Source organism: Oculina patagonica, chromosome 2 (genome assembly GCF_052425735.1).
Source record: "Oculina patagonica isolate OP01 chromosome 2, crgOcupat, whole genome shotgun sequence".
NCBI classification, from domain to species: Eukaryota; Metazoa; Cnidaria; class Anthozoa; order Scleractinia; family Oculinidae; genus Oculina; species Oculina patagonica.
This window is the reverse complement of record NC_135759.1, coordinates 43,295,495-43,320,163: the sequence shown is the minus strand read 5'-3', so window position 1 is coordinate 43,320,163 and position 24,669 is coordinate 43,295,495. Positions and strand designations below refer to the sequence as shown.

Sequence of the window (24,669 nt, the reverse complement as noted above, 5' to 3'; positions counted from 1 at the left end):
CTGTTGGCTGTTATTTTCCTGTCTGTGTGTATGGGCATGTCCCATAATATCGTGACATCCTCATTTTCTGTAACTGTCTCCAGTTCATGGTCATACCACTTATTATTATTATTATTATTATTATTATTATTATTATTATTATTATTATTATTATTATTATTATTATCCCTCCCCCGCATAGATGTTTTTGCGCGAACCGTTTGAGGCTAATAACTTAAAAACCACACGATCAAAGCTTTTGATTTTGATATACAGTCAACTCTCTCGTAACAGACACCTCTATAAGACGGACACCTCCATAAGACGGACACCTGGTGATGGTCCCTGCCGTTTTTCAGTCATTTTACTGTAACCAAACTCCAAACTCCAAATTAACTTCCGCGAGAGTTCTTTACGCTAGACTTTCTGGATAGCCTCTCTCGATAAAAAGGCCGCTAAGCCAATTAAAGCTTTGGAAATACACTAATCACTGCTCCTGTTTTTAGAATTGCATATAATTTATTCTAGACATAGAAAATATAAGCCAATAAAGAAAATATATATCTAATAAAGATTTGTTTCATATTACGTTATATACCTTATTTTATATTTAGCTGAAATGTGCTCTTTTAGGCAGCGTGCTGCTCGAGAAGTACAACTTATACTTTGCTCACTGCGCAAAAAAATTCCTTGTTACAGGTACTCTTTGTATAATGTTATATATTATTTACTCTTATATTCTTGTAGCAAACTACCCTTAATATAAATTGTACAAAAATTAAAAAAATCTGATCTAAATCGTTAATATATTAACAATTTAGGGGTATATTTATACTGTGCTATTTCCACTCTGTCTGCCGGAACGTCGCTATCCGGTAGACAGTGAAGTTTGTTTTGTATACACTTATCCACTTTTCAACAACCAGGCTACATTTGTATACAAATTCTCCTTAAGTGATGGTTTCATACATTACTTTTAGGAGTAGCTGAGATGGTTAATAAGCTTCATGGTTGACAGCATTGTTTTTGTGCGTGAGAAAACAATTAATGTGAAAAACTACCAAGCTAAGGCTGAAAAGTCCATCTGTACTTCGTGTACCTATGTGTATGAAATTCAGTATCTTGTTTTGGTGTCAACTCAGAAAGGATAAGTTGTTGACAGTCTATTATAGCTACGTAAAAAGCCAGATATTTTCCTATATCATTTAGAAAAAACTAAGCCTTCAATTTAAAAGAAAAGGTATACGTTTGCAAAGACCTTTTTACAGAAGGTCAGCTATCATGGGCAAGCCACATTCGTTTAACACATCATACAGACCACCAACACTTGTGGGCCTTTGATTAGCAATGAAAGCCAGTGCAGCGTCACATGGGTTCAGAGTTCGGTTGTCAAGGAAGCGAATCTCTCGTGGAGTCAAGCCCAGACTCTCAGCAACCACCTTCCATTCATCTCCACCTATAAGAACAACAGAAAATCTTACACTTAGTTTTTCAAGAGAATATCGTTTAGTGTTTCAACGTGTTTAGTGTAAATTGTTTTCTTCGTGATTCAATGTTCCAGTAATGACGAAAGCTTGCTTATGGAAAGACAAACTAACCAAAATAACCATGTGGGACATTCTTGCGCGTGAAATTAAAAAACGGGACACATTTTTTACCTTTTGAACTTTTACAACTATGTTTTCTTTGACTAATGTAAATACGATATTAATACAATATTAAATAATATGTGGATATAGAGTATTAACCCTCTCACTCCCAAGAGTGCCATTTGGCACAAGATGCCATTACATGCTCAATATTTGGTCAATTTGTATGAAATTTGGACAGGAAAATGGTCTTGAACAGATCTTTCTTTTTAAAGCATAAAATCATACTCCCTAGCATACGAGACCTGATTAACTACCCCTATAACTTTTGCAACTTTTTCCTCTTTCAATTTTAAAATCAAGTAAATATCGGACAACAACCCACACATTAAGAGCTGCAAATTAAGCTATAGTTTAGGGGTATACCCAAAATATAGGCGGAATGAGATATTTTTTAATGATTTATATTTTTGGGTTTGTCACCTTTTGAATTAAAACAGTGACTTCCTCTGTGTCTGTTAGTATGATTTATGACATACCAGAAACAATACCTTTCAAATGGTATATTGCATGTGGTCTTTGGGTCTATAGTTACCGTTTTACAAAAATGTGGTATTTCCCGTGGGAGTGAAAGGGTTAAGAAAAATGGCCCTTATGCATGATTACGTCAACGTGGCTAGTTTCACCACCAAGCCTCGCTTTCAAAGTGCAAACTTGTAAAATATTATCATGAACAAATTCCCAAAACAGCAAAAATGAAAAGAATACCCACGTGAAAACTGCATGAAGGTGGCGAAAGATTGCGAATAATTTGCGTAAACGAGGCTTGGTGGTGAATTTTGAGCTTATGACGTTATCATGCATAAGGCCTACTCTAGACTACGAACATTACTTACTGCTCAAGTCAATTGTTAGTTCTCTTCTCTGGGTCACTGGAATAATTCGAACATCGAGGAGTTCATGCAAAAGAGGACCTGGAGGAAAAAATGTGAAAACGATAAATAATAAGGTGGTCCAGCATAAAGAGATAAACTGAAAGGTTACCAGTCAACAGAAACAAGACAGCATGAGGGGACTTTCACATCAATTGCAATGCCCAATTCCCTCTATGTTTTCACCTGTAAGAAATCAACAGTTCTAACAGGCAGCTATCACACTACTAAAATGGTTGGTGGCACAAACAACAGAAAAACTTCTACATACAAGTCACAAAACTGTAAATCTCGAATTTCCGATTCATCTAATCATTATCAAGTGCTTGCAGTGCCTTGTCTTGCTAAAAAATGCGGCCGGAAATGTTGCAGGGACATGTTGCAGCGACACATCCCTTTGTGCACAGTGGGACGTGTCAATACCAATGTCCAAACACATTGCTGTTACGAGTAAGCTACATGGATATAAACAACTTGAAACATTCTGCTTTGACACTGTCACTCAGACTCACCAGTAGTTCCAGCGGGTGTAACTTCTCTCAAGTGTTTAACCACGTCAAGTCTGTTTGAATATTTAGCTTTTCTTGCCAGGCAACGGATCCACCGTTTGGTTTCAGGCTCTGGATACCTCAGGGAGTCTTGGTCCAGCTGCAGACTCTCTTTCAGTTGAAGTACAACCTCTCCGGGATCACAAGACTGTGATAAAAGTGATTCCAGAACCTTGCCGGAAAGAGCGAGCTGTTTTTCTTCGCTTCCTACATGCAGGAATAAACACTTTTTTACAACTTATTCATTTAAAAAAAGTTTTGCATTTATTGTTGGTTGGGTTTCCACGAGCAAGGGGTTACGGTTAACAGCGTAAGTCCTCTCATTGAATTTTAACACTTTTGACAACTGCCATTATCAAAGAGTGGAAATTTTAAAAACATTTTGGCAACTTTAGATGGACTTTTTGGGAAAACTGAAGACACAGTTAGTAAGTCGAGTCAATTTTAAATTTAGTTAGGATCGGGCAGGCGAAGAGCCACTCTGTGGATATACTGCCCGATGTGCCATTATTATTATTATTATTATTATTATTATTATTATTATTATTATTATTATTATTACAACACTTTGCTGCTGCTGCTGTTGTTGTTTTGCAGCTTTCCTTTGATTTCCAAATGACTTGAACACATGGGATGACATGCGTGAGGCCTTGTACTTTAGATACTTAAGACCGAGGACTTAAATAAGCATTCCTAGCTTTCGTGTGCTTCTCTCTACGCACCAAGGTCATTAACTGATATGGAAGTGGGTATAAATGTGGTGATCATGGCGATCGAAGTCTGTGCTGGAATAGCGTCCTTAACTGGAGAGTGTTATTAACCTTAGGTGGAAGTGATATTAAAAAATAGCACCATTTTCTTATACACGCTAAGGGACCTGCATGAATCATTGTTGCAGTACAGCTTGACAAACCAAACCTACCTTCCTCAGAGGACGAATGCCTTCCATCCCGTTGGTCAATTGCTAGCTGTGGTATACAATCAAAAAAGAAGATAAGTTAAATTGAAGTGGGACATAAAAACAGTAACAATCACTAGCACAGCACATTATTCAAAAGTTTACAATTTTGGGTCTCATTTGTTTTGTTACATACCTGTTCACCATGGGATGCAAACCACGGTGCAAACTTCTTCACTTGAACTTTGTTATTCTGGGCAGCAGCAGAATTGGTGCAGACGATGACATCCTTGCCACCACGTAACATAGACTCCGACCAGAAGTGTAGGCATTCCTCTTGTTTACAATTCTGTGTGTGATGGGTGCGACAGTAGATAACTGCACATCCTTGGCAGCAGACAGGGCAGATGACACTCAGGTCATATCTCATGTTCTTTAGCCAACAGAACTCCTTGCGCATACACTCAAGCATCAATCCCATCTGCCTGCACACAGCACGAGCGCAAGTCATATCAAAGGTGTCATGATTAACATCTGCAGACAAGTTCATCTTTGACTGGAAATTGTCTTCTAACTTAAGACCCACATTTCCTCTGTGGAAAACTATTTCAATGGACGAGGAATGGCACAGAAGAATTACAGAACAATCGTCATCTCCAGTGGTGAAGAATCTGGCAAAATTGTGGTACAACTGAGGGTTTACTGGGCTCCAGACTTCTTCTTTACCCCACTGAAAAAACTGCAGCACCAGTCGGGGAAACAAGCCAGGTGGAACTTGACCAGATTCAAATTTCACAAAGAGAGAAGGAATTTGTGCAGATGCAACCAGCTTGGTGATGGCTTCTGGTGGATGCGATAACAACATGGATGGCACTAGGTACTGTTTGCCACTTGGAGTATCCGATGAAGGCCATGGACAAAGCAAGCTAAATTTCTCCATGATTGCAATAAGGCTACCTGAAGTTTCTCTGTGGTCCAACAAAGGGCCCCAAACATGCTTTAACAGCTTTTCCTCCAGGATGCCTGTTGTTTCAAGCTTAAACCATAGTTCTTTAAATTCCTTCTCTTTTTGGCAATAGGGCTTGACAGTTATCACCTTCTTGAACACATCTACCAACCACTGAGGGTCCAGCACCACCACTTTATTCAACTCTGGTGTGTCACCAAAATGAATTAAGATTCTCTGGTCATGTAAAAAGTTCAGCAACGTCTGAAACTCTTTGTCCTCAACAATATTGCATACCTCAGACGCGATTTGTTTTACACTCTCCAGGGTCATCCATTTGTGGCCATCTTTCCTCATGACTTGAAGTGCCTTCTCAAAATTAAGCCACCTGATCGGAATGGCTTCTTTCATCTGTGGTAGCTTCTTAGCGGCAGCGAGTACTTCTCTCCTCAAGCGAGTGACTTCTGGACATTCAAATTCATGGCCTGACTTTGTGTTATCCACGGCATAGACATCTCCATACAAGTGGGTTTTGTATGGCTTGGTCTGTAGAGACCCAAATAGCTCCTTGGCTACGGTCCTGGGATCACCACCACCATGAGGACTATCAGCATGCGTGCACACCAAGAACACAGGAGGAAGTTTCTCTGGCAAAAGCTCAGAATTGGAAACTGCGTCTTGGCTTTCACCTTGACTGGCCAGGGAAGCAATGGAAGTCATCCAAAAATCTAGATAATCCAAATTAGTTTTCGGGCCAAAACTGTCTTCAAATTTCTTGAACATCCCTTGCTTTACAACAGGTTTGGCTCTTTCATGTGGATCCCGGCTGAGGTCATAAACCAAAAGGTACATCGCTCTGGCCGTCAAGAAAAGTGGGTGGGTTGCATAGTAAACTGACTGACCACCAAAATCCCACAGGACTGAATAGATGTCTTCTTCATCATCCACATTATCAACTTCTTTGAGCAGTCTTTCAATCAATGTCGCTACGTCTTCTGGCATTTTGGGTACGACAAGAGGAGTGTCGTCTTCCTGCCCCTTGGTGAGATCAGATTTGTCACAGGCATTGGGAACATGCTCAGGTTCACGATTACTGGATGCTTGAATAGATTCCGGATTTGCTTGCATTTCATTAGATTTTGAATCTCTCAAGGTCCCAGAGAATTCAACAGCATCATGACTGCCTGCACCAGGGGCATGTGAAGGCAGCAAATCACTGTCTACAGTTGATAATGCTGTGTCAACCAAGGGAATGTTTTGTGGCCGAACAGATTCCATCACCTTTTCCTCTGCAGCATCTTTTTCCTCCCTCAGTGCTTGAAAGACCAATCTCGCTGCATGGTGCTCACACGACACGACTTGATCAGAATCTGTTGTGGGATTCGTCTGCCCTGTCTTCCAAATCTCAGTTGACACTATGAAATGTGATGGATCAACATCTATCCCTACAGTGCTGTCTTCATCTTGGTTGAAACGTGTTCCTGTCAGGGATTTTTTTAAGCTTGTCTTTCCTGCACGATCCTGTCCAATGAACATTATTGGCACCCTCTTGACGCAAGTCATCCCTTCACTAAGGGCCTTGTTGTAAGCTTCCAAAGCCACGTTTCCTCTTGCAAGGATTTCTGGAGGAACTAATGTACAAGATAAGCACCGCATGTAAGTACAAAGTAAGTGAAAATAAAGCTCTCCAAAAAGGTATTGGTGCAGTGTTTATGTTATATTATAATAATTGTAGCTTATTGCTTACCTGGCTTTTAGCCAGCATTTTGAGAAGTGGACACCCTTTAGTGTAAAATGCAAATTTGCAATATCCCATAAAATCTCGGTAAATCCAGCGATAAACAAGTAAGATATATGTTGCAATTTAAACTTGTGTTTGGTTTAATTTAATTATTCAAACCAGTTTGATTTTTATTTCCTTCTGTTTCAGATTATGATAATGAATATGAGACAATGAAAAACAAAAATTAAATCGGTTTGAAAAATTTTAAACCAAAGTTCAAAAACTCATTAATAATTCATAAAGAAAATACACAAGAAATTAATGTTTAATGAGTGTCTTTATATCTGATAAAGACACAGCTAAAGTTTACGTCCAATTTTCTAGGCCAATATAACCCCAAATCTAAATATTAGTGCAAGAATGAGTTGATCTACATCAGAAGATTTTGAAGCCATTCAATAAATTTGCAGTTCGTGTTTTATAAAACGCTGCTGCTCATTTATTAAGCATTACATGAATTTAAACCACAACATAATTATACACAATGTATAGAAAAAGGCATTCCAACAAATAAGTGTCTTTGAGATACCAGATATCTTTCTGGCTAAAACCTAGTTAATAAGAACATTGAACAGTGAATGGGAGTGTACTAAGCTTAACCAAACTCTTAGAGGCACTTGACAGGAAAGAAACAACTGACTTCGACATGTATTTTAATAAAGCACCAGTCACAGTTATTCCCCTCCTTTCCCAGAATGAAGCAGGGTGGGGGTAAACATCCAGCATGTATAAGGCAAATTACAGTTACTGCATGCTATGTAGTTTTCATTGTATAACCCTAGTAACAACAGTTACCAAAAACAGTATAAGGTACCTACAGCATGTATAAAATCCCCTCACCTTTCTCCACCTCTTGTTGCTTATTAGGCGGCTGTTGTTCATCATCCCCCACATCTCTATGGAAAACAATTAAATACAATTAAACTTTATGAACAAGTTGCACTGTGAACTTTTTAAGGAACCCTAAAACAAGCCAGGCAAATACTGTTAGCTTTAATAATAATGATGATGATGATGATGATAATAATAACTATTATTATTATTGTATTTAAGAGATTGATAGTAATTTAGAAATCTATGAAATAAAGATTATTATTATTTTTAATAAAAAGTAATTATTAAATTATTTCTGCCATTAAACCTGTTAAATTCATAAAAGAGATCAAGTTAAAATAAAAAAATAAATAAATAAATATACTGCACTGACCTGTTCCCTCTTTCATCAAGCAAGTCAGAAGATTTTTCCACTTCATTTGCACCCGCAACTGTCCAAAGCAAGTTCTTGAAATCAGCCTGTAGTTTCTCCATTTTCTGTTTCACCTCTCTGTCTTCTTCGCCTAATACAGAACACAGATTTCTGCAAAGTTCACATGCTAAAGAAAGAATATCGTTGATTCCTTCTAGTCTGTCGGTGTGTGCAAGCATGATAACAGGAAATCTGTCACGCAAGTTTCCACTCTGGAACTGTTCTTGACACAATGCCACAGCCTTTTCAAGTAAAGGAACAATTTGCGATATCACATTATTAGCTACAGAAGGCCTGCTGAACTTTACACTTCTATCATACAGAACCACAGCTAGATGAATGTATGACTGAAGTTTTGGTTTAAAATGAGAAGCTTGCTCCTCACGTATGTACAAAGATTTCTGATGGAAACTAACAGCATTTTCGAAGTCTCCTATCTCGTGGTGAATACATCCTAATTCAAAGCATGAGTCACTTATAAAGCTCCCTGAAGTAGGATCTGTTACATCTTTCTCCATCTCTTGCAATGCTCTGCTCTGAGCTTGAAGAGCTTTCTCAAGATACTTCCTTTGTCGGTACAGATATGCAAGCCAATGGTGGCAAATTGCAGTTGACATATTTCCCTTTCCAAACATAATCTTGGATTCTAGAGCTTTTTGAAATGACATAATAGCTTCCTGAAAGTTTCCAAGGTGACTATCAATAACACCCATCTGAAAGTGGCATTGGCCAAGGAAAAACGTGTTGATAGAATGCCCCAGGCTGTTAAATCCTTTTATGGCATTTCCCAGCGCATTCTTGGCTCCAGAATAGTCCCCTTGCCCAAAGAGAAACATACCGTAATCAAACCAAGTTTCAGATGCTTTTTCGTCCATTCCAAGAAGATGTTGTAGTTCTAAAACAAGTTTACACATCTCAATGTAAAACTGTGGATTTGCAGTCTGTAAGCTATGTTCAGCCACAAGTTTCAATGAATCTGAAAACTGGACCTTTCTCTTCCTAGATGCAGTAAAATGAGCGAGGCATTCCAGTTTGGCAGACTGAAGCATACCCTGGAAAGAAAATAATACAAGTACACAGAGTGTCAGTATATTTTAGAGGTCTATATAGTGAAAGCCTTGGTTTCAAGCATTGCTGCTTTTGATCTTTTAATCCTATCGCAGCACTACCATCATTAAACTAGTGGTAACCACAGGTTAGAAAGTGCGGGCCTCGATGCAGTTAAGAGAAGGTACTGGGAGGGAAGTGTTTTTTGTTAGTTTGGAAAATTATTTCAAGTCGAAGTTTTTGGGAAGTTTTCCAGAAGTTGGCATAACTGTGGTCTGTCCACCGAGAATAACAGTATCTCAATGTGTGCGAAATTATGATGATTTTTTTCTTGCCAGACAGGCTTCAGTTATGCTTACAATGAATCTGTGGCCAGAGGTTGGACTATGCATTTAAGGTCGAGTAACGCGTCACGCTTAAGTCACAAATGTTTTTTATCGTTTCCTATTGCCGCGAACCTATCAGAGTTGTTTTTTTTTTTTATTGACAGTTTTGCGAAGTGTAGTCGAGCACGCGGTGTGAAATGAGATGTGATTTTCCTCCGTCGGCAAACTCGCTTTGTTATCAGTGTTATAAGGAATTTCTCGAGAAGAACCGTTGTTGGAATCATTCGCTTTGCCGTAGCAGATCTTCTCAAAAGCAACACCTATAAAAAAACAACACCTATAAAACAACGTCTGCAAAACGTAATGACTGCAATCTTCCGACAGAAGCCTCGATCAAATGTGACAAACTGTTGATTTTTCGCATTCTTATCTTGCGGGAGCAGGGATGGCGCAGTGGTGAGAGCGCTCGCCTCCCACCAATGTGGTCCGGGTTCGATTCCGGCCCGGTACCATATGTGGGTTGAGTTTGTTGTTGGTTCTCGTCCTTGCTCCGAGGGTTTTTCTCCGGGTTCTCCGGTTTTCCTCCCTCCACAAAAACCAACACTTCTAAATTCCAATTCGATCGGGAATCCGAGGGCCACAGGTTTGTCAGTCGAAGACTGTTACGTGCAACCCTCGTTAAACAAAGTTGATTTATTATTTTTATTTATTTTATCGCTCTTTGAGACAAGATTTTTCTCTTCCGGTGTTACGACAAACTGTCGTGATTGACACATTTTTGCATTCCTATCGTTCTTAGTGGAAGAACAAAATTTTCAACTTCCGGTATGCAGATAGCCTTTATAAACATGGCGCGCACGCATAATACGCAATCCGCTGGTGTACTGTCAAGATTAGGGTTGCGGGCCTCTCTTGGGCCCGCAATTATATCATATTCCATAAGGCTAAGGAAATAAAACTTCTCAACTAATGTGGTCAGCATCCTCCTTGCAGTGTACCCATTACTGCAGAAGTGCTTTATTTTTTCTTAGCCGTCCCACGATTATTTCTTCCCTCAAATAATCATGCACTCCCTTTTGGTGATAGTGTTTGCAGTAATCACCTCCCCTGCCTCTCACCTCCCTTATATAATCAACCCCTCTCCCTCTTTGGCTTCTCTTTTCTTTTCCTTGCCAAGTAATAAAATTTACAGCAAGTAAGCATGACTAGAGCTCTCATGCCGAGAATTATGACAATGAAAATTAGTCAAAGAAAGCACATGAAGAAAACCAGTGTTCAGTGTACTCGATGTGATTTTTAAATGGGATAACAAAACAAACTACTAACAGAACAACTCCAGCAAGCAATATTTAAAATATACTCTGACTCAATTTATTGCCTCCCTGCAAATAGTCGTCCCCTTTGGTGCAAAATAAAAAAATTAAAGTACAGTAATTGTCCCTGGTCAATTTCTTTCTTCAAGGAAATGTTAGTGTTGTAAGAATTAACCGTAAATTAAAGTAGTAAATGGCAAGACAAGACAAAATGATCACAAGGCCCAGTGCATAATATAGAGTGTGACTTTTAAGCTTTACCCACAAAGACCCCATTTGAAGCACTAAAGGGATTCTTCTCTAAGTGGGTTTGGGGGTACATGTATGCCTCCCCTTCCCCCAAAAATGCTAATAAAGTAAGCATAATTATTTTACATGTATTTATCTGTCAGCCAACTGGAAAGACAACATTTGCTAGCACGTTTACATCCTTGTTGCCCACCAATTCACCTAATTTAGGAAGTCACTCATGTTTTGATTCCCTAAAAAATCTCCTGGGGCCAAGGAAAATGAGCGAAAGCAAAAAGGTAATGATGTCATTACATCTACATTGCTTCGGCAGTTCTAATATCAATATACAATATATACATGTATGTATCACTGGCCATAACAATTTTTCATCTTTATCTAATAAATTTGTGGTGGTGTTAAATTTTTCCAGTCGAGCCATCTTTTAAGTCATATAATCTGTGGGATTCCAGATAGCATACATGTTATATCCCACAGAAGGTCATAATTGGAAATTTCGAGGGGGTTTTGGTTTCAAAGCAACCAATACTAAAGGATACTGCTGTAAAGCTAACCTGTAATTTTTGGAGTAGAAAGGCAGTGGGCAGGTTCAAACCAAGAAACGTTTGTAGAGGGCAGGCATATAACTTCCCTGTTTTTTCTTCTTTATTGCATGTATTATTAATGGAACATTCCTGCATTTTTCACTCCATTATGGGGGTTGAGAAGAGAAACCCTAATGCAAAATTGTCAATCTCCTGGATAACAAATTTTTTAAGGTTGGTAACTGTGAAACAGGAGGGGGGGGGGGGGGGGCTTTCCATTAAGCCAAATACATGTATTTTGGACATTTTGGTGCGTAGTCAAATGGAAAGGTCCATTTTGGTTCAGACTGACCAGAATATTCGAGACCACCTCTGGAGGTGGTCCACTTTGACCAGTCGGACTAGTTGCACCAAAATTGACCGTTACATTTTACTTTTGTTCTCACAGATGTGGGGAACTGAGAAAAGGAATGCAAATTATATGGAAAGGACCGTTCTACTTGTTTGGCCTGGATTAATCTGAAAATGTCATTCCATTTTACAACAGTCAGTTCCTGTTGGTCCGACCAGTCGCACTTTGAAAATGGAAACCACCCAGGGGTTTTGCTACAGGAAGGTGAGGGAGGAGGCTTCGAAAGTAATTCCGAGCTGTAATGGACTATTGCACAAAATTTTTGCTCCCGACCTGTTGAGGAACAGTGGAATTCTTTGGGGGTAAGGGCAAGAATCCGTGGATTTCCTTAGGGGTAAGACAAAAATATAAGGGAATTCTTCAGGGGGAATGGGTGAAAAGTTATGGAATTCTTAGAAGTAAGAATCCGTTTCTAATGGAATTCGCGAGGGTTTAGCACATTTTCAAAGAATTTCATTGGGGTTTAAGGCATTTTAGATGTTTTAACGGCTTTCTTTGGGTAAGAATGAAAGAACTGAAAAGACCTGTCCTCAACAGGGGGGGGGGGGGGTTGCGGATATTAAATGCAATTACATGCACACAACAATAAAACGAAAGTGTTTGGTAAAAAGGTGGGTAGACTTTATTGATAGGGACTTCTGGGTCAAACCTATAAACTGCCTGGGAGGGAGGAATGGGAAAATACAAACGAGAAAAACGAAACAAGCCTAACACGATGTAGCGATCGACGCGAATATAAATGTGATCGTGAAATATAATAAGCTGGCGTTTGTACATTTATTCATTAATCTAAATTAACTAAAGTTAATATTATTAATTTTTATAGTAACATAAAGGTTTCCCCTCACTTAATAGACATGCAGTCATATCTTGAAACTACAAGAAATTAAAAGAATACATTCAATTGTAGCTTACCAATCCCCCGTTTGCTCTCAGCCAGGATCGAACGTGGTGATCAAGATAATTCGCTACACATTCAACAATATTTTCCACTGCTACGGTACCCAGACCATCCTTCTGCTCACAGTATGCGCCAAACGTGGCCCCAAACGCCAAGAAAGCGCCCACTGTACCTATGTGTTGTTTCTCTTTGAAGATGACTTCTCCCATCTCGTTAACCACCGATGGTAGCCTTTCAAGGGTGACACGAAAATTCTGTTCGTAAACAGAGTCGGAAAATAATTGAGCATGTTCTGCAATGATACGATCAGCTGCAGCCGTGCTGAAAACTGCTTTGATTTGTTGGTTTTCTGCTTGAATTTCGTCTCCAAGAAATTTGACTATCAACGCTACAAACTGCGAAGGGCAACTGGCTTCTCCTCGAACATTCTGTAGTATGGCGGAGAAACGACGCTGTAGAATCTTGTGACGAGTGTAGCTGTTAACTACATCAAATAAAATTGGATAAAATTCAGATTCCGACATTTTCTCAGTAGAAGACATCACCCAGGGTCCATCACCCATTCAACATCATAGCTCAAAACGTCCGCCATTTTGCCTGTTCTGGGAGGATTCCTTGGGCCAGTGCCTGGGTACTAGAGTTGCCGGTTTAATACCAGGGGACTGGGGCTTTCGTTTGCAGCGTTGTATAATGGTACTGATTGCAAAATGGACTAACACCTTTCGACCCAATCATATGCGTTGTTGTTTCTTCCAATGAAAATGCGTTGTGATCGTGTCTGGTCAGATTATTTTACTGGGGGACTGGACGGTCTGGACGGTGTTTACCAAGTGATCACGAAAGCCCGAATCTTGTGATTTTAACAGTGTGTTTTGTCGGATCTTTCTGCATTTCCCGAACACATTTACAGCTACATTTGAAGGTAAGAAGCTTTGTGAATGTATTGTATAATGCTGTTTGTAGTAATGGATTGAAAATGTCTACTTCTAAAAGCTTAGTTAGCTTATTAAGCTTATTGATCGTGTTGCTCTCAAGCGGCAGGAACGAACCAAGCTGGCGAAGCACTTTATTTTGTATTCTCCACGCTGTTGTGTTTTGCATTTTGCAATTAGGATATATCATGCTATTTAATTAATTGCGCAGTATTAGATCGTATAATCGTTTTCGTCACGGGCATAAAGAAACACTGTCATGCCGTCAGCTGATCCATAAATTTTTACTCAGTTTATTTACACCTTGTATCGCCAAAATTATAATGCTTCCAAATTTACAGCTTAGTTGGAAAAAATATATATAGTCAAAAGCAGTAAAATCAATCATTTTCCATTCTTTGAGAGTTTGAACTTTTGAGCCCTTATTTTGTCAGTTATATTTCTTTGCTTCATCTATCATTTTTGGCAGTGATAAAAGCTACCTATTTTAAAGAAAAGGAAGCTCCTGGGCACAATTATGAAATCACAATACATGTACATTTTCCTGAATGTTTCCTTCCATGTACCAAGCAGTCTCTAGAAATATAAATTGATGGGTTGCCATGCTTGCAAAAGAGATATTCATGATGTACCAAAAGTGAAGGGATAATTCTTGCGGTATCTGACATCAGCAGACTGCAGAAGCAGACTAATAGAATATATTGTGTTTCCATTACAGTATTATTGAAAGCTAACCGTAAACAGGCTAACCGAAATGCTTATCCAGGCTAGCTTAAACCGGAGTGAGCTGTTGGCTAACCGGAGTGAATAGTAGGCTAACCGAAGTGTGACGTATTAGGCTAACCAAAGTGAAAAGTCAGCAAGTCTGCAGTCTGCAATCTGCAATCTGCAATCTGCAGTCTACAAATGTCACACACTGTAATCCTAGAGTGTGTGATTCTCCTTTAATTTTATTCTGGCATTTAAAACTATAACCACCTCAGTCTATAACCTCTTACTGTGAAATAATGTATTTAATTTTCTCTGGAGAACTTTTTCCAGATACTTATGGCTTTCAAGCCTAAGCACTTTAACATCCTCACCAGCACTGCAGAATGAGTATATTTGGTGGAGGAAACCAAAACATAAATTAGACAATGATTGGCCTCCAGGATGATGTAATGGATGGTTTAATCTGACCTGTTACCACCCCCTCTTCCCAGGCATACTTTTTTTTATTTCATGGTGGTCTATTCCCCACCCCCAGGCAAACAGAAAGACGCAATTCCCTTTCTGTGGGACTTCCCATCGACCATAAATACGTCGCTTTGTGATAAACAACAGGAAAGCCAGACGTTATTTTTTTGATTTGTCCCACCCACCAGGACAACACTGCTTTAAACAATTCACCATCCCCGGGCCCGAAGGGCCCAACTTGTCCCAGGGATTACCAGGGGGGTGGGGGTGGGGGTGGGGGGTGTAGGTTGTTAACAGGTCACATTTAACCATGCATAATACACTGTCTGCTGAATAAATTTGACCAGCATTTCAAATGAGTGGATATCTTTGGCTTCACTCATGTTTCAACCTTTAAGGTCCTTGATTGTTTTGTTAAGCTTCACTGTTAAGCTTGACTTGCTTGTACTACCAAGGAGAGTGATGAACTTAACAGAGTCCTGGAATTGTCTCACTTATTTTATGCGAAAAATTCTAAACATACATGTACACCTGATACAGGTAACTAGTCAAATGTGACCATAAACTACTTTTAACAATCAAACAGGTAAATGAAACCCCATATTGGCCCTATTGGTGGACAATGGTCGATTTCTTATGCAACACAGACAAAACACTGTTTTTGCCTGGCATCCCGAAAGCTGTTTGTTAGGAAAATTAGCATTTTGCCCGAAACACCCTAAGTGCTCAGAGCAAAAACCCGAAATTTACACCCCTTAGTGAGAGGACGAGCATCACTGCCCCTTTAGTAGGTTTGTCCCCCAGGTAGCTGGTCCAAATTGCACCAAATAGGAATACACATCAATGCCTTGACATGTCTTCATTAGGTGGCTATGCCATTATCTCTGTGTGTAAAGTGTGTGAAGCTGTGTTCACACTAGGTGAAACATGATTAGCCTGATCACGAATAAAAGTTACATGTTTTGTTGTGAAAAGTGTTCACATCAGGCAGTGCATATTTGCGCGAATCATGATTGAAACATGATTATTCTGATCCTGATGAAACTACCTCACGAGGTAGTTTCAATCATGATCACTAAACATGTTAATAATTGCGGACTTGCAGTGAGGAGGCAAGTGCCCAAAAGCTTCAAAATTGGGCCTTCTATAAGCTTCTTTGAGACCAAATGTGTATTAAAATATGGGCTAATGAAGCGATACAACAGGAATTATCGCGACGGGTAGAAAACAGTATAATTGGCAGAGCATTGCCACGTTTACGACGAGCAGCATTGCAATGCAAAAGCAAACTTCACAAAACATTTTTCTTTTACCAAAGATAGCACAAATACTGTTTATACTGTCTCCCCAGCTTGCTTAATGCTTATAAACCCTGCTCCATCAAAGGGCTTGAAAATAGACAGAAAGACAAAGATTTAATGGAAACTTTATTGTAATTTCGAGCTATATTTTTCGGTTAAAGTATACAAGTGAAGATTTATGCAAGAACCATAAAACTGCATAAAGACATTACACCATGTTATAATGTTCAGTAATGTAGAGTACTGAGCCTGACAAGAGCTAGCAACCACTGACCACCATGGCAGCTGACTAGACACTTGTTGGTTAACTTGGTTAAATTGTATTTAACCTCATATTTTACAAATTTCCCTTTACTGAGGAAAATCTCTTTTTCTATATTAAAATGTGTCCTTTTTTTAAAGAAAATATCAGTTTAACTCAACATATGATAATGCATTTTTGTAATTCTTGTTTATAATAATAATGCTTTGAATTTCTGTTTTAGCGTTAATGGATGAGGGTCAGGGGTTGAACGAGGAATAGCATCACAAACCGAAGATGATAAGAGACTAAGAATGGTGAGCATCGACCCTTACTAGTACACCATATACCTTATTAATTTTACTCGAATAAGCGCCACGCTCGAAAAAGCGCCGCATTTGGGACAAAAAAGTTAATAAGCGCCGCCCCCAGTTTATGCCGTGGATTCAAGCGAACAGCATTGCAATGAAAAACAAACTTCACAAAACATTTTTTTACCAAAGATAGGACAAATACTGTAAATACTGTCTTCCAAGCTTGCTAAACCCTGCTCCATCCAAGGGCTTTAAAATAGACAGAAAGACAAAGATTTAATGGAAACTTTATTGTAATTTTGAGCTATATTTTTTGGTTAAAGCAAACAAGATTTATGCAAGAACCGTAGAACCGCATGAAGACATTACACCATGCTATAATGTCCAGGAATGTAGAGTACTGAGCCTGACAAGATCTAGCTATAGCAACCCCTTACCACCAAGACAGCTGACTAGACACTTGTTGTTGGTTAACTTGGTTAACTTGCATTTAACCTCATATAAATTTCCCCTCACTGAGGAAAATCTTTTTTTCTACAAGTTACCTGTGCATTTTTTTAAAAAACAATCCTGAAGTCTAACTCAACATGTGATAATGCATTTTTGTGATTCTTATATTTATAATAATAATGCTTTGAATTTCTGTTTTAGCATTAATGGATGAGAATCAGGGATTGGATTAGGAAAAGCATCACAAACCGAAGATGAGAAGAGACTTAGAATGGTGAGCATTGACCCTTACTAGTATACCTCATTTACTCGAATAAGCACCACCCCCGAATAAAGTGCTGCATTTGGGACAAAAAAAGTTAATAAGCGCCGCCCCCAAATAAGTGCCGCAGTTCCCATGCGGCGATTATTCAAGGCATATCATAAGACTGAAAACAGCACTACAAAGCAGCTCTAAAACAGCCTTGGAAATTTCTTTTTATCAAAAGCAATGCTTTGCAGTTCAATTTAATGATTTACTGTTCTTTGCTGGTACAGCAAGTGCAAATTCTCTTTTCCGCAAGGGACGAATACCGACAATCAAAAGTCGCTCCTTTTAGTTAAATGTTAAAGTGTTGTATAGATTAGCACTTGAGGGGTGAAAAACTTAATAATTGCCATCAGCGCTTATTAGTTTGAGTAAATAAGGATATACAGCTGCCATGTGTTGATAAATAACTATTTTTTAAGTTGTGTCTTGCCAAAGTAATTAAATTTTGTGAAGTCCATTCATAAATGCGCCTTTATCGTATTGGCAGTACTTTCTCTGTAGTTATAGGGTTTAATATGTCTTTTTAAGGGAGGTTGAGGAGGGGTCATCACAAAGTGCGAGGCAGCAAGGCATGCAATCCATTCCGGTTAGCCTACGTAGTACTCCGGTTAGCCTCAATAGCATTACTGTTTACAGTTAGCTTACATAGCACTCTGGTTAGCCTACAGATAGCTTAGTTAGCTTGCGGTTAGACTTTTTATTTGGAGTTAAGGATTTCTGCCTTGCTGTCTTGCCTCACATGTTGAGGAGTTGAGGGGACAGAAAACTTTTGGATGCCACAAAGTTTTAAGAATGAGGTTGGCTGCTATTAATGTAGAGTTCTACACTTACTTTATTGTCAATTATAATTTGCCCTTTGGGTAACCAGTTCTGTTTTTTTTTTTGGTGGCTCATGTGTCTTATTGGTTGCCCCAAGTAGACTTTTGTTGCCCATAAGCACCTCTAAGAAACATTTAACTTGCAAAAAATGCTCAACTTTATTTGTATAACCTTACCTTCTTGTTTTGGTTTTGCAACAGTCCTTCGTTGATTAACCATATCAGGGGCTCTGTTCATGTAGTGCCCATTTGTATTTGTAATCTTAGAAAAAGAAAACTACTTCTCTGTCTCACCAAAGATCATTCAGGGAGTATAGCTTACAAATCCCCATTTTTTGTCGAGACACAACACTAAAAATTGTTGCCAAAATATTGCAGTACTCATGCAGTAACTGTGCAAATTGTGTGAAAAGACTCTGACAAAACAAAACTTTTTGTGACACAACACAAAACTTTTTTTTCAAAACAATTTAGTTGCAAAATGCATCTAGGGAATACTTGACTGTTGCAAACTTTGAGTGGTGCCCAGAATAACTTGTCTGTAGAGCCATTTTAAGTAATGATGAAATGGAATCAACTAGAACAAGCTTGAAAACAAAAGCCTGATAATGGTCCCTGTAATTTGACAAGCCAAAAATCAGGGCCCTTAATTCACAAAAATTGTTGGTTTTCTACAATGTTTTGGTGTCTATTAATGAAGTAAATTCCTTGCCATCTTTTAACAGCCTGGCCAAACCATATACACCTGTACCTCAAGAGACATGAGATGATATGATCAATGAGGAGGAAGGGGAGTTATAGTAGAAGAAGATAATAAAGAAAAAGAGGAAAGAGAAGGGCAAAATGATCAACAACATCAGGAGGAAGGCCAAGAAGAACAAGGCAATGATGATGAAGACCTCTACAACAGTTAATAGGGGACAAGTTTAGTGAGAATGATGAGGAATGACCAGTACTTATTTTTCATGTACTTTTTTACAATTTATCATTGTTTCTTTCATAGACACACTGCCGGTTATAATAAATAATTAATAATTAAGTAAATAGAGAATGAGTCTGAAATAAATCTAAAACATTTTTTTTTACTAAATGAACCACAAATCACTGTACTGTGTTGTATGTGAATAGTTTTGTTGGATCTCGATTTTAAGAGTGACAGAATGTTTATGTTCATTTTAAGAATCCAGTATTGTTCGTGCATGACTTATAAACTGTGGCCACCTTCCTTTAGTTAGTTTTCTGGATAAATAAGCTAATAGAAATGCATGAGTTAGGTTTGGTGAAAAAAATTGAGCACAGTGTCACCTGTTGGTCAACCAACAACTCGGTAGCCTGCGAATACAGCCGCCTTTCATTTTTAGAGGCAGCTAACAACTTGGCCTCTGACATTTCTTTTCTGTTTATTTTGGATTTGCCGGATGTGAATTAGCCTGCGAATGCAGATGCATTTTGGCCGATTCTGGAAATACGTCTGCATTTGCAGGCTAGAATCATGTGAATGGAAGCCATATGAAAGTTAATGAAAAGATGTAAAAAAAAAAAATGGTTTGATGGCCTGTGTTAGTAGAGCACCACTGTAAATGCAGTGAGGAATTTACCTGTAATAATAATAATAATAATAATAATAATAATAATAATAATAATAATAATAATAATAATATGATATTTAAACAGGGTGACCCCTTCAGTCGCAGAACTGGTATCAACAGGGGCCCGGTGTAAAATAAATAGAAGAGAATTTCCAAAACTTATCCTAACTTTAAATACAACAATACAAATCTCAAGGTTATAATGGTTTTGCAATTAAACACACGCTAAAAAACAGGCCCTAAAATTTACTTTCGAAATTGTGTGGGAGAAGCAACAGATGGTATCATCCATGAGCCTGGGGGCAGAGGGGCAAATCCCATATGAAAGGAGCAGGGATGCTCATTGTCTCACTTAGACAAATATTATCTAGATTTTTTTCTCAAGCCACAAATACATTAGTCTTATTAAGGGTTCTTTTAAAAAATTGCGCACAACAAGCATCCTGATCATACCTTTCATAAGTAAGTTTCCAGGGGTGGGGGGCGTGAACTTATGTGCCCATACCGGTATTTTTTTTTTAAATTCAGTTTAGCATTGAAAATTATTGAAGCCAATTCTTTTTTCTTTTTAAAACAAAGAAAACTTTGTCTTTTATTGTGTAGAAATATCTATGGGATTATAGTTGATAGTGGTACTGGTAATAAACCTGAAATGGAAAACACTAGTTGTATAATATTAGTCTAGCAATGAATAAAATAGATTTGTATTCTTATTTGTTGTAACTGAATTACATGTATTTTATTGAGGTAGTACGAGGTCCATGTTTATAAATATTGGTCGAGTTCGTCACTTTGCAATGTTAGGGCGTGGTCTATAGACTTGTGTAAAGAAATGTCTATATAAGTCCGGGGATATCAGTATCCAACATGAGTTTCATTTCATGTTCAATGATTCCTGAGGGGTGTGTCTACAAACAAGGACTAACAATAGAGCTATAAATCATTGAACATTATAACTTCCTTAAAAATTCCCCAACCAAAACATGCGATATGTAGTTGATACTACATACTTACTTCTGCTTTCACTTTATAGGTATTTCGGTTAAAACAGTTTAAATAGTTCCAGCCGATCCTGGGAACGCCAATTGTATTAGTTGTCATTTTTTAATCTATTGGAGATTCAGTGACATTCCTAGCTTCTAACGGATTGTTCATTATTAATTAATTATTTTTTGGGGGCGGGGGGATAGCTTAATTATTAGGGGGGCAGAAAAGCCTAAGGCGTGTCTTTTAAGGAGGGGGGTTCATTAGAGTTTCAAGATAGTAGGGGGTCATGAAAGTTTTCTTATTTTCATGGACCCACAATATTACGAAGGCTATTTATTCACACTTTATTGAATAACCATCTGAGCCTTTTCATATCCAGCACATTTTTATACCTCGAGTCTGGTCAAAGGGAACAGAGACCCTGGGTACTAGGATGTATCCAGCATAATGCATGACCATGGGTCGAATCCTAGATTTTTAACTTGAATGTTTTATTTGTAATTTATAGATTTTTTTTTCCTTGGTGGTTCAAGCAAGCTTTAGCCAAGTAAAATTAAGCAAATTTTTTTCTCTCTAAATGCTAATACTGCCATTTATAATGAATTGTTTATAATAAATTGTTTGCATATAATAAAGGATTGGGGGGTCATAAAAGTTTTGAAGTTTCTGTTTGGGAGGGAGGGGGGGGTCATTTAAGTTTTTCTGTTGTTGAAGGTACAGCCAGCCCCCCCCCCCCCCCCGAAAAAAGGAAATAATGAACACTCTATAGCTAAAAAAATCTCAAATAATGTTAAACTTAAGCTTTCCGATTGGTTCATTTCAGAGATTTCTTTAAAAGTAACCGCCTAATTAACCTCCTGGTAATATTTCCCGCAGAGCCCCATATGTACATTATTAAAATTATCTCCGACTATTTCAAACTTTCACACTACTCAAACAGTAATCGTAAAAGAACGAGCCAGTCAAAAATTGCTTAATAACTTAACTGACCATTGAACGACAGCGAACCATACCGGAATCGCTACAATAATGACAACGAAAATAGGCCACAAAGCGCTTTGTGGTGTTTCGAATATAGGCCACAAAGCGCTTTGCGGTGTTTTGAATAGGCCACAAAGCGCTTTGCGGTGTTTTGAATAGGCCACAAAGCGCTTTGCGGTGTTTTGAATAGGCCACAAAGCGCTTTGTGGGGTAAAAAATCGAAAAAATTTTGTTTTTTCAAAAATTAGCCGTGAGATATCTGCGATTCAACGAGACATCAAGATTTTAATGTTAGCTTTTTAAAATAAAACACCACAAAGCGCTCTGTGGTGTTTCGAATAGGCCACAAAGCGCTCTGTGGTGTTTTGGTTAGGCCACAAAGCGCTCTGTGGTGTTTTGATTAGGCCACAAAGCGCTCTGTGGTGTTTTAATTAGAGTCTAATTAGGTCTAATTAGGCCACAAAGCGCTTTCAGTAGTTTCAGTGGTGTTTCGCTCATGCCAGTTCTGCTTTTTCAATCGATTTTTAAATCAAAACGAACCAGGAACAGTTAGAAAAGCACTCGAGCCATACAATATACTCGGCAAGAACATTCCTGAAATAAATAATAAATACACGGGAGAAGCCTTATCCAAAAGAACTAGTCAACGTCGCGAACCAGCTTTCGATCGTGCTAGTGACAAGATTGGGAACAAAGTAAAAGCGTAGATTGAGTGGTAGTTATTTACAGCACCGAAATTAAAATTGGTTGCACTGCTTCTCAGGGATCTTATTTGCCTCTACGTTTCAGGACTATTGAATGATCTTGATTTGAGGATAAATCAAAGTGCGGAGTATTGGCTGGACGGAAACACGCAGTTCGCAAAGCAACCATATAAATCTTCGATCCACTCGAACATTTTTATTGAATTTGAAAAACAGAAAGTACAGTAAGCTGTCGATTTGTCATAGAAATCTTGTGAGGGTAAACGCAATTATTGCAAATGGCCGCTGCATATTTTCGTACAGAGTCAAAACAAAGTCAAATATTGCTTCCCTGCCCCTACCCGTCGAAAAAACAACTTCGCTCAAAGACCGAACTGCAACAGAGTTTAGTTACCAGTCTTATGCTGCGTGTTACTAGATAGAACGCGTGATATGATTGGCTCATGATATCACATTACGTCATAGGACTGGTTCGCCAGATAGGACAGAACCACAACGGCACATTCGTTTCTCTTAGCCGGCTGGGCCTTGGCACGAGGAAACAAAGGGCTCTGGGTCTGGGGACACAGGATTTTCCAGTCCTAGATTCTAGGACTTCCGGTCTTCATGTATGCAGTCATGACGTTTCGAAAGAATGTATGAGAGAGTCGTTACGTGTTCGACTTCCATTTAAGAATTCTTTGTTCCAAACAGCCAATCAAAAAAATTCGAATTAATTCAAAAATCCTATGTCCCCAGAGCCCTCCGTTTTCTCGTGCCAAGCCGGCTAAGAGAAACGAAAGGGCTATGGGGACGAGAATGCGTTCCTACTTGCTACTCCGTCAGTCAGTTCAAGAATCCTTTAGTCTTTTCCCGTTAAAATTACTTTGAACACAACCGGATGTTGTGCAACAGAATTTGCAGGAAATGTTATGTACAGTCAACACTCTCTAAGACGGACACCATCGGGACCGGCCCAAACTGTCCGTCTTAGAGAGATGTCCGCCTTATGGAGAGTCGAGGTAAGGTGACACCAGTAATTGAGATAAGTTAATGATCGAACTAGGCAGATATAACAATACGCCAGACATAATAGGCTCTGCCCGGTCTGTGATTGTAATAAAACCGAAGATGAAATTCATTTTCTCTTTTATTGTTCCAAATATACAACGATAAGAGATAACTTTTACAAGAAAATACAACCTATCATCTTAAATGTCAGCCGGCTACCAGTGCCTGACTTGATTTTAGAATTAATGAATTCTTCCGATTATTTTGTGACCATGCAATTGATTAAATTTATATCATCTTGTTTTGATTTACGTAACAAAATACTATCAATGTAATTAATTTTATATGTAATCATTTTATTTTGTTTTTTTTACTATGTTATTATTTTATTATTTTTATTATTATTATTATTACTTAATAAGTTTACGCTTTTGCAATATTGTAACAAATTTACAGTCATGCAAATAAAGCTTGTTGTTGTTGAGATAAGAAAGCTGTTTAAAATAGCTTAGTTAAGTAAAACCCTACAAATTGGGACAACAGTAGTATTAGAAAGTTGACTTGATTGTTTATAACAATCGATAGTTCACTGCTTCTCAAAAGTGAGCAGTACAGAGGCGGCGGAGCATTTTGAAACGTGGGGTTTCTTATCGTACCCAAGCCAAGCGCACCCCCCCCCCCCCCTTGGGCGGCATCCTCCTACTCAAATTTCCCAAAATGTTTTTATTAGTGTCCGGTGTGTCCGTAATGTAGTTGTGAGGGCAGAAACGTACGCTCTGTAGTCACCGATGCCACAAGTAATGTCTGAATATAAACTATTAAAACTGATTGCGGACCTTTCCTTGCAGCGTTTTGTGGAGGCTGAGCTCGTTGCTTTGTTTTTGACGTGCTAGTGGACCCTCTTCCCGGTTAGCGAGTGTCACTGATTGCACTTCGCTTTCACCCGCTACCAAAAAAAAACTTACTGTGATCGTTTCTGTAGTACGCGTCTCGTCTTTGAACCCTAACAAAGACAACACCCGTGATGACGATGCAAAGCGTTCAGCCGACTTTGTCTTCACGGCAATCTGTCGGCGGCGATTGATGACCGTTATTTTTCCTCCTTTAGTGGAGAACTGGAGGAGGTGATCGCATTCTGAGCGGTTCGGGTTTCTTAGTTACCGGAAAACAAGGTTACATCATG

At 38.6% G+C, this 24,669-nt stretch overlaps 1 protein-coding gene, 1 long non-coding RNA gene and 1 other non-coding gene across 4 annotated transcripts; 2 read left to right on the top strand and 1 right to left on the bottom strand.

Moving 5' to 3' along the window:
• Nucleotides 1-573: 573 nt before the first annotated feature.
• LOC144644769 (uncharacterized) lies at nucleotides 574-13,294 on the bottom strand. Its single transcript, XM_078504295.1, has 8 exons — nucleotides 12,708-13,294; nucleotides 7,883-8,973; nucleotides 7,516-7,571; nucleotides 4,143-6,523; nucleotides 3,971-4,016; nucleotides 3,013-3,255; nucleotides 2,465-2,542; nucleotides 574-1,435 (listed from the first exon to the last, which is right to left on the bottom strand). The coding sequence occupies exons 1-8, from the start codon at nucleotides 13,254-13,256 to the stop codon at nucleotides 1,242-1,244; spliced, it is 4,638 nt and encodes a 1,545-aa protein (XP_078360421.1). The 5' UTR covers nucleotides 13,257-13,294; the 3' UTR covers nucleotides 574-1,241.
• Nucleotides 13,295-13,369: 75 nt separating this feature from the next.
• Nucleotides 13,370-20,537, top strand: LOC144644749 (uncharacterized). 2 transcript variants are annotated; one of them, XR_013569188.1, is made up of 4 exons: nucleotides 13,370-13,615; nucleotides 16,588-16,660; nucleotides 17,309-17,381; nucleotides 18,961-20,537. It is a non-coding gene; the product is annotated as an uncharacterized LOC144644749 (long non-coding RNA). The 2 variants fall into 2 exon arrangements; XR_013569187.1 differs by lacking the exon at nucleotides 13,370-13,615 and having other exon boundaries at nucleotides 16,492-16,660.
• Nucleotides 20,538-24,437: 3,900 nt separating this feature from the next.
• LOC144644953 (small nucleolar RNA U3) lies at nucleotides 24,438-24,630 on the top strand. The gene has a single exon (XR_013569219.1). It is a non-coding gene; the product is annotated as a small nucleolar RNA U3 (small nucleolar RNA).
• Nucleotides 24,631-24,669: the final 39 nt, after the last annotated feature.